Genomic DNA, 11,217 nt, shown 5'->3' with positions numbered 1-11,217 from the left:
TCAGGTTTCAATCCAGTGGAACTTTGGGTTATGGGTCCACCATGTGGGCCGGGAGTAGGCAGAGGGGTGACATATTATACGGTCTTGGTAGCAAGACATGTCAGAGGATAGCCTGTCACTTATGTTGGCAACAACATCGGTAATAAGGGCAGGGAACGACTAGTACCATTTTCTTGCTCGTTGAAACGAGGCGGACCAATAGGCAAAGTTGTCGTCCACCAGTGGTTATGGAATGTTATCCACAATAGTAACAGGGTCTTGCTGACAGAGTTTTATACCGAGATTTTTACCTAAGAAGGGAATTAACACTGCTTAGATAAGTTATGACACAAGAAAGGTCAAACAGACCAATAGGAAGGAAAATGTGCTCACACACACAGGTATTAAAGTATACCATTCCCGAGGAAAACATAGAGTATGGTATACATGATACGTCATCAAGTACATAACCATTTGGACAAAGAGGCAAGAAGAATCATGATGTTTAACAATACCATATGGTTTGGATAATTGATCAGGAACAATTTAGCTTTGCGCTTCCACTGTTCCTGTTGAAATTTGACGTACCACATTCGTGCTTCGAGGTAGCATCGACAAGGTCATCAGATAAAGGCCGGACTTATGGGTATACAAAGAGGATTCATGAGGATCAACTTACAAAACTAAGTCATACAATTTCCTCATGGTAGAATGGCGAACCTTACATATGGAAGAATTTATAACAATAGGTCCTGCGGCCCGGTGTGCCAAACAAGACATCACCATACCGGGTTACATAAGACCAAAGTTATAATTATTGGAAAAATGTTCCAACCATCATATCTGCCAGAGATTCAGATCTGGTTGGTGTTAGGATACCTCAGGCTCAAGATACCTGAGAAGAAAGATGAAGATGCAAGATTCTCATGATATGAGCTACACAAGCAATTATTGAACCATGAGTTCGATTGTAAGACATATGAACACAATGTCAAGAAATTCGTGCCCACATAGAATTCTTAAGTCAAAATGCAACTGAGTTCTCATTTGGAAACCATCATCGAGGATAACAAGGCTCCATGTGTAAGTCTGGATTAGCTCTTATGAAGGAACTTCTTTTCCCTTGATCAAATCAGTCAGTGGCTTGGCGTGCTAAGAGAAGTTATATGGAGTGATGATAGCAATTCTTCAAAACATATAACACTTCGCACATGCATGAATGATTTGGTATTTCCCAAGAGGAAGCGAAACAAAACCTTCACATATACACGGCGGAAAGAGTGCACGTGAACTTTGGGATATACACTTCTTCTACCCAACCTATTCTTCATGAGCTAGGCACAAGGATAATGCTTTCAAGAGCTTCATCACGGAACATGGAGAAGTTGAGGGTGTGGCTGATGGACTCAACAACAATCCCTCAAGATTTTGACAGGGATGAGTTTCCAAAATTTATAATATCAAGGAGATAATATTTGTCAAGTCAAATGGTATAATGTTGTATGCTCGAGGGAACAACAACAATTAAACATTGGTCGAAGGGTGCACTCGGAAATACGGATGGAGTAGCACAACCAATGTCAAAAATGATGAGTCAACACCCAACACACTAAGAATGAAACAATCAGTTGTTAACCTCAAGGCAATAGGGTTGCGAGAAGTATTGGAATCACACATCAGAGTTCACTTGTTGGTATTCCGGTTTGAAACAACACGGGGCCAAGAAATGAATGGTGATGTCGAGAAGTATCACTATATCAAGAATTCTTAAGAGGTGCAATGATGCTCACAACATTCTTGACAGAAAAGATAATAATACTCCAAGGTAAAAGATAACGTAAGTTGGATAGTTAGGGACACAAAGGACAACACAAAACATGATCAAGTTTGCGTTGGAGGGAAGAAAACAAGGATGTTGATGATAATACAATTCATCGAGGGGCAAGGATGGTATTTCTCATCATGCATCTGATCGGTGCCCTGCAAGAGCTCAGAATGCTGATGATGATTAGACACATTTGTTGAGAACTTCACGAATATGTAATCGATCGGCGACGACATCAAACAAGGGAATGGTGAAGCTACAGGTTGCCAGAAACACAATTAAGACTGTTAGCTTAGAATTGCGATTGCCTTTCAGGACAACCAACATGATGTGGAAAGCTCGATGCAAGCTTAACACACAGTTGGAATTATGTTCCACGGATGAAGGGTATAGATAGCATGGTCGATCTCCAACATGATGATGATGATGTAGCTTAACAGCTTGCAATGACATGATCGAGTACAAACTCGTAAACAAGGAAGATTACTAAAAGTTGTTGAATCGCAATGCGTACTTGATTCAGTTATCGATGTACTTGCGTGTCCAACAACTCAAACACGAGGAAACTAGAATTAATGAAAATATCATAGTTGAAGAGGAGCTCACAAGAAGTTATATAGCTCTGTGATATCCTCGAGCTACAAGGAATAATACCCGGAGGTAGATCAACATTAAGGCTTGGACCGGTGTATTGATCTGAAGAAGACAAGTACCTTAACTTGTCTGAGAATGAAATCAAGGTAGGACAACATGGTCAGAACCACGATTGCTAAGGACAAGATCATAGATACCAAATTCAAACCACATAATGAATGTTTATTGATACGAGAAGCTTCTATGATACGATCAACGTCGTTTCCATGGGCATGAACACAACTTCAAGGTCGACTCCCACTTCATCAAAGCATCACCTGCCATTTACTGCTCGCTCTTGATCAAGTTATAGCTTTGAAAGAACATTCGGCAAAACACCAGAAGAGCAAGACTCGTGAAAACTTGTCGGATCATATTGTTTTAGGAAGGCATAGGTTCAACCCATCGGGGCATCTTAGGAACAAATACCACAACGTTAAGACTAAATAGCACATGCTTGAAGAGCATGGCTAACAAAGCATAGGATACCATTCTATCAGAAGGAGAAGACACAATTAACCAATGGCATAATGTATCAAGAACAATATCACAAGAAAATTTTGAATGTAAAGGATGATGTCGGATAATAACCCAGTGATGGGTCTGGCAGTACACAAAAGACCTGATGTGAGTATCAGTACTCAATCAGAGGGGGGTAAAACGCGAGGCATTGGATTATAGAACATCTGAAAAATATCCATACTTAATTACCAAAGGAATTAGGATTTCCAGGTTGGTGTATCATAATCAGATGCTCCGATCAAATACAAGTAAGTTGAATGGACTTAGTTGGACAACCAACCAAAGTTCATTTGTTGAGAACCAGCTCTGTTTGAAAGGACGTCTAAGTCGGAAAATAATTTATGAGTATCAACAGATGATTGTGTGCATTCACACAAAGGTAGAATCAATAAGATCACAGGAAAATCACAAAGGATTTTAGTGAATGCTGCTAGACATATGGATTTAACCATAACACAAGCAGGTGGGAAAGGTCAAAAGCAATAGGCTACTGGGATTCCGAAAGATCGAATAGTAATTCGAAGAACTTTTGAAACCCATGACAATTGATGATGGACGAATCCCCGATAAGATAATTCGTTTCATCTCGTAAAAAAGAGCAATGGGAAAAGAAAGTAAGAGCGACATTTGTATGTAGTCATCCATAGTGGTTGACGTAGGGAGGGAAGTCGCAAGAGCGATGGGCACAAGTTCTCGAGAGAAACATTGGAGAGTATCATCGGAGTCTTCTAACGGATCAAGCCATCGTCTGGAATATGGGGCTCACCGGGAGGAAGTATTTACGAGAACCTAATGTTAGAGTTAGCAAAATATTTATCCCGAAAGAGAAGAGAGAGTAGAGCCCAGAGTATAGGAAAGGAGTAAAAGATACTAATACCACCCAATTGAGATGTGGGGCCGTAAGCCACAACATCAGTGTTAGTAAAGTTTTTCAAACACTAAACTCAACTTCGGCCAAGGAGTTGGAAAGGGGGCTACATAAAGGCAGTCGGCTGTGATACCAACTTGTGACGCCCTTGATTTAATCGTACGCTAATCATACACGCAATGCGTATGATCAAACTCAAGGACTCATGGGAAGATATCACAACACAACTCTAGACACAAAAAAACAATACAAGCTTCATATTACAAGCCAGGAGCCTCGAGGGCTAGAATACAGAAGCTCGATAAACACACGAGTCAGCGGAAGCAACAATATCTGAGTACAGACATAAAACATGGGGTGCCTTAGAGAAGGCTAGCACAAAAGATACAACAATCGAACGAGGCAAGGCCACCTGCCTGGGAACCTCCTAACTACTCCTTGTCTTCAGCAGCCTCCACGTAGTAGTAGGCACCGTCGGGGTAGCAGTCGTCGTCGGCGGGAACCTCCATCTCCCGGGCTCCATCATCTAGTCGCAGCAACGGATCAAGGGTACAAAAGGGGGAGCAAAGCAATGGTGAGTACTCATCCAAAGTACTCGCAAGTCTTACATCAGAACTATTCTAAGATGCATCAGTATCAAAGAAAGGGGTTATATGTGGACTGACTGCAGCAATGCGAGAATAGAGAGAGAAGGCCTAGTCCTATCGAAGACCAGCATCTTCAGGGTCTTGCAGCAATACACGAGAGTAGAACAGGTGTAACACAATTAATAGTCATATTGTTGCAGCAATATTAATATGAGGTCACGCCCAGAGATGCTCCCTCGACTCCCTGCGAGGAAGCAATCCCGGGGCAACTAAATCCGGTTAAGTAATAGTTGTAGTTGTATAAGATCAAGGCACAACTCCAAGTCGTCCTGTAACCGTGGACACGGCTATTCGAATAGATAATTTCTTCCCTGCAGGGGTGCACAACATATTCCCCGATGCGCTCGATAACACTCTGGACGAACACACTTTTCTGGGTCATGCCCGACCTCGGAATATCGACACGTCGCAGCCCCACCTAAGACTCAACAGAGAGGCCAGCCCGCTGGTCTAACTCCTAAGCACAAAGGGTTCGTGGGCCCACTTGCCCTCCGGGCTCCTGCACGATGTGTGGGCGGCCGAGGTCAGTCCTAGCATCCCTTAATCACAAGCGCGATGCATCTCGGGACCGCTCGGGCGCGCGCCGCTCCATTGCTGACATCTGAAGAGCTTCGGCTGATACCGCGACGTCGAGTACCCATAATTCTTCCCACGCAGACGGTTAGTGCGTAATAAGGCCTTCCGAGCAACCCAGATCAAATACCCAAATCCATTATCATTTTAATTAAGCCATCGACACAAACACGCAGGAATCCACCCGCCTAACATCAAGGTGGACCTAGAGGAATCACCCTCGAGGGTCCCACACTTGAGGGGTTGCACGACAGAGGCATCGTCGGGAATGGTGAAAGAGGAATCACCCTCGATAACCATGACCGACTAGCTGTACTACAGAGATATCATCAGGAGTACTTCGCGAGGTGTCACCCTCGGTACCTGATATTATCCCTATTGTGTCGCACAACTAAGGGGGTGTAAGTGTTGTGCCGGGTCAGGCTCGTCGATCAAGGATCGAGATTCGACAAATAAGCGGGGCAACTGAATAAAGGGGTCAGAGGGGATGACTGCTCCGCCTATACTAAACAGTTTAAAGATACAGTACTGAAAGTAGTAGTTCATCAAAATTAGGCTATGCATCAGATATAGGAGCTAACTACAACAGTAGCAAAATTTTAATGCAAGCATGAGGGAGAAAGAGTAGGCGATATAGGGATGATCAAGGGGGTTTGCTTGCCTCGTTGCTCTGCAGAGAAAACGGATCCTCGACCGGAAGTAGTCGATCACCGGATCATCATCGGTCTCGGGGTCTTTCGGTAAGAAGAGGGGGAAGAAACAATAAATAACAGCAACAGTGCAACACTAAGCACGTCATGACAAAAGGCAGGCTAGGCATGAGCTAACGCAATAACATCCGTCATAGACGGATCGGAAGAATACCTGACGATATTTTCCGGGTCTCGGGCTACTACCGGTCACACTGAAAACGATGGAAAAGTTCCATGTTTGCTATGCTAAGGACGCGTGACACACGAATAGACCGTGTATCCGGGTTCGTCTTGTTCTGCTGATCAACTTTCATGTTGAAAATATTTTGATCTGACTTACGGTTTATTTTATAGTAATTTTTAAAGTTTTATTCAATTTTTAGGAATTAAAAAAAATTAATTTGATTAAATGCAATTATGACATTAGCATGATGTCATGCTGACATCAGCAGTTCACTGGTCAAGTGACTAGTGGGTCCCGTGTGTCATAGACACAAGTTTTTAATTAAGATTAAATATTAACAAATCAGATTAAATTAGTGGGGACCCACGTGTCATACTCTAATAGGGTAATTTAATTATCCTAATTAACCGATTACTAATTTATCTATTTAATTAATTAACTAGTTAATTAAAATAATATATCTATTTATTTATTTATTTATTTATTTTATTAATAAAAATATATATATATATATTTATATTTTATTTTTATGCCTTTTCTTTTTCTTCTACATACATGCATACATACCTAATACATACATACATACACATATACATTATTTTTCTTCTTATTATTTTCTTTTCTCTCATCTCTAACTTCTCTGCTAGCTAACATGAAACTCTCAACACAGAGAGAGAGAGAGAGGCTATCTCCACCTCCTCCTACAGGAGTCTAACGACGTCGGAACGCGACGACGATCGTCGGAATGGAACCGGGAGAGCGAGAGGGGCGTTCTCACCCACGTTGTAGGGGCGGGTTCGGCGACACTCGGCGGAGCCGTTGAGGAGGAGGACGGGGAAGCCGGCGGTGCGGTGCGGTCGGTGAAGGACGCCGGAGGGCCGCGGCGAGGAGGAGGGTCCGGTGGAGGCGATGCGCGGCGGGTTCGACGGGGGCTTTGGCCGGTGTGGGGAAGCGTCGTGGCCGGAGGGGCCCCAGCCAAGGGCGCCGGTGGGGAGCTCCAGCATGGGGGGTGCGCCGTGACAGGGGCTTCCAGGGGAGGGGCTCGTGGTGGGGAGCCGGGGCACGAGAGGAGGGAGGCGCGCGGGGCATGAGGGAGAGGAGGGAGGCGACGTCTGGAGTGGGGGGACGCGGTGGCCAGGGGCGACGAGCGGGACGACGGGGGCCGACGGGAGGGGAGGGCCGGCGGCGCTCGCGTGAGGAGCAGGGGGGAGCGAGCGGGAGGGTGGGGGCGAGGCGCTGGCACGAGAGCGATGGGGGTTGGTGAGCGTCGGTAGGTGGGAGGAGTGAGGTTGGTGGCGAGGGGGAGTTGGTGGGACGAGGGAAGTGGGTTCCCTCGTCCCCTGGCGGCAGGGAGTGGCTGGGGCGTTCGGCGCCCTAGGGTTGCCCAGGTGCGGGTTGGGCCGGTAGATGGCCGGCTGGGCCACTTGGCCCAGTTCGGCCAGGGGTGTTTTTTTAATTACTTCTTTTATTTATTTTTCTAAATAGCCTCCTGTTTTAGTTATATAGGGATTGTAATAACTTTAAAATGCTCGATTCACTTTTATAACTTATTAGGAAATTTTTAATAACTTCCCCGACAATTTTTATTTTAAACATTATAAAACTTTTCCCGTTTGATTTATTTTTAAACTTCAAACTTTGACTCGGTTTCAACTAACACGAGATCAACGATATACCTTATGATGTCGTGGCATTCATTGCATATATTTATTGTAGCTTAATTACATCCAACACTCTAGCAAAAGCTGAGGATGTCACATCTTGCTTCCTATCATATCCCTATGAGAATCTCCTATAGACTGAACCGACATATTGACGAAGTCGCCACATGCTCCTCGTAGTAGATGGACACATTATACCACGAAAGAATAGCGCTGGGAAAACCTGAAATACCACTGAATGGGCACACCTAGACTTTGAACCCAGGTGGTCTGGTTCCATCACGAGGAACCTAACCATCTAACATATACTTAGTTCACACAAGTCTAGTTATTTGTCTTCATGTTTTCTTGCAAAAAAAAAAAGAGTGGACATTTATTGGGTTAAATCAAAGAGTCCCTACACCTGCAATGTATATACTGAAACAAATGTGGTGTTTGAGTAAATATGAACGATTTCAGGAACACATGATTTAGTACTGTGAGCCGACTGATGTAGTAGATTGCATTGCGTAAGTAACTAACCTTCTCTGATAGAAATAGTATCCAAATCGGTCATTCAAAAACAATCCAAGTTGCACACAGTATTACTTAATCTGAATTTGAAACGCATCAAAATAAAGCATAGTTGTCACTACTCACAGTTAATATAAGTACATAAGGGGTTAATCTGTGTGACCAACTTGTCAGTATCTACCATCATCAACTGAAGTTGTTGCAGAACATCATATATCTGCTCGAATTGTGCATCTGGACTAGAACCCGCTCTGAAACATTGTACTTGACCACCAACATCAATCCAGCTATTCCCCATGACTTTATGAGTTCCACTTGAAATCGCAGCATCCCTCAGCTTTGAGGCATCACTCCATTCTTCATTTGCAATGTACATATTTGAGAGTAGAAAAATGGCCGATGCATTATCTGGATTATTCACTAGAAGCCTCTTAGCAAAGCGCTTAGCCATATCAAGGTTACCATATTTTCTGCAGCCATTAAGCAAGATGCCCAGGATAACAGCATCATGTTTGAAAGGTACATTTGAAATGATCTCTTCTGCTTCATCTAACCATCCAGCTCGTGCAAAGAGATCAATAAGGCAAGTGTAGTGCTCTGAAATTGGTTCGATGTGGAAGTCATTGACCATTTGAGTAAAGTAGCTGCAACCTTTTTGGACAGCACCAGCATGGCTGCATGCACTCAGGACACCCACAAAGGTTACTGAGTTTGGGGTGACCGATTCATAATGAAGTTGCGTCATTTCATCATACAGCTCAAGAGATCTTGCTGATTGACCATTCTGAGCTAATCCACATATCATCGCATTCCAAGATATAATATCTCTCTGTGGCATGATCTCGAACATTCTTATTGCATCATCCATCTTGGCGCATTTTGAGTACATATCGACAAAACAGCTGGCAATTATAGGAACGAGTTCTAACCCATGCTTGACAACAAGAGCATGACACTGTCTCCCACTCCCAAGGTCATTTACATCTGCACATGAACTTACTATGCTGCCAAAGGTGAAGGAATTGGGCAGCATTGCAGCTTTCAGCATCTGGCGAAATATGTCGAAGGCATCAGCCTGATAACCACAGGCTGCAAGCCCTGAAATCACAGCGGTCCATGATACAACATCCTTCTCAAGCATAGCATCGAACAATTTCTTAGCCAAGTCAATGTAACCGCATCTCCCGTACAGATCCAGCAAAGAATTGCACAGAAATAGATCCTTAAGATACCCAGATTTTAGAATAATTGAGTGTACCTGCATTGCCTCTAGACCTGCAGACAGCTCAGCCAAACCATTCAAGACAGTGGCAAAGGTGAACTCATCAGGCTGAACCCCGCAGCCGGTCATGCTAAGAAACTCCTTCATACATGATCCTGCTTCCCCGGACCTCACACCGCAGTCCAGGAGCACATTCCATGACATTAGATCTCTCAGCGGCATACAGTCGAACACCTTGCCTGCATCCTCCATCAGGCCCAGCTCTGCGTACAGCTTGATGAAACCAGTACCAACGCAGGCGTCCGCGAATACCCCAGCCTTAACAGCCCGCGCGTGGACCTGACGCGCGGATCCTAGGTCAACGCCGCAGCACGGCGAGACGATGGAGTACGTGAACGCGTCCGGCACCAAGGCGGTGTGCGTCATCTGCAGGAACCTTCGCAGCGCGTCGCGAGTCCGGCCGGCGCGTGCAAGGCCGGATATGGCGGTGTTCCAGGACCAGGAGTCCCTTTCAGGCATCGCGTCTAGCAGGCACAGGGCGGCGTCAAGGAGGCCGGGGGTCGAGGAGGAGGCGTAGCCGGAGAGGACGGTGTTGTAGGAGACGAGGGTCGGGGACGGCATGAGGTCCAGTAGGCCGCGGGCGTCGGCGAGTGCGCCGCCGCGGGCGTAGGCGCGAAGGACGAGGTTGCAGCGGTAGGCGTCGCCATGGTAACCGGACTTGAGGAGCGTCGCGTGGAGCTTGCGCGCCTGGAGCAGTGAAAGTGGTGGCCGCATTCATTCAACGTGTCGCAATGACTTCTTTTTCTCCTTTTTTTGAGAAGGCCGATGTGATTTTTCCTTTTTCCCTTTTAGCAAACTCAAGTTTTTTTTTTAACAACCAAACACGTCTCCTCAGTCAAGGGTCTTCTCGCGCAAAGAAGATCAAAAACATAACAACTGATTTCGCTAGGCGTCAATAGAAAACCCCTTTTTTGTAGGTTCTATTTATTTTCCTTGGCTTCGGAATAAAGTACATATGCAAACGCTTATATGAACGCATACTTCTTTTAACAAAGTACATACATTTATTCCTATGAACGCATACACGCACATCGTATTTCTATGAACACCCCCGACAAACTAAGCCAGCATATCATCTTGGAATTTACTAAGTCTTCATACGCACCACGTCATCGATGGAAACGTTTCCGCTAACTGAAATTGCATTGCTGAAAATCCTAAAATAAATCCAGAAATAAATGCGAGCATTAGGATTTGAACACTCGTGGGTTGGGGATATTATAGTTCCTCTAACCATCCAATCAAAGTGTATTCGCAAACCAAGGTTATTAGGACATGTACAATGAAGACATATCATGTAGTTGTCTCATCTGTCAGATAGGTTGAGACCATTGTATAATTTTTTCTCACCAATGCAGCTAAAGCCACCTTCAGTCATTTTTCTTGTTTTGTCTTATTTTTTTAAAATGGTTGGAAAAGATTTACATCATATATTAATTAAAAAGAGGATAGAATTTTTGTTACAAGCACCAAACTACATAGAACTCGGTCTCCTCGTACAATGGTGCCCTATTTTGTTGTTCCTGCTACAACCCAAAGTTTAATCTCACATTTAATGTTGTTGAGCAAGATTGCTGTTGGTGTACTCTTGTGTTGAAAGACGCGGGCGTTTCGCTCATTCCAAATAGTCCACCTGACAAGCATTGTAAGCGTCGACATAACCTTCCTGTGGGGTGTGCTATCGTCAGATCTTTTGGCCCACTAGTCACTAACGGAATTCTCAAGATGCTAATCTGAAGTATCAAAATCAATCAAGTGGAGCCAGTCGTCCACCATGTTTCACAGACGGAGTGTGAACCAACACTTATAGAAGAGGTAAGGCCAAGACTCCTGGACTT

General features: G+C 44.5%; 1 protein-coding gene across 1 annotated transcript; it reads right to left on the bottom strand.

Annotated features, from left to right (window-relative positions):
• Positions 1–8,094: 8,094 nt before the first annotated feature.
• LOC123446258 (pentatricopeptide repeat-containing protein At2g13600-like) lies at positions 8,095–10,102 on the bottom strand. The gene has a single exon (XM_045122930.1). It carries the CDS (start codon positions 10,091–10,093, stop codon positions 8,216–8,218), a length of 1,878 nt encoding a protein of 625 aa, XP_044978865.1. The 5' UTR covers positions 10,094–10,102; the 3' UTR covers positions 8,095–8,215.
• Positions 10,103–11,217: the final 1,115 nt, after the last annotated feature.

The sequence above is a fragment of the Hordeum vulgare genome, chromosome 4H (genome assembly GCF_904849725.1).
Source record: "Hordeum vulgare subsp. vulgare chromosome 4H, MorexV3_pseudomolecules_assembly, whole genome shotgun sequence".
NCBI classification, from domain to species: domain Eukaryota; kingdom Viridiplantae; phylum Streptophyta; class Magnoliopsida; order Poales; family Poaceae; genus Hordeum; species Hordeum vulgare.
The sequence above is the reverse complement of the archived record's forward strand: the minus strand, read 5'-3'. Positions and strand labels throughout refer to the sequence as shown.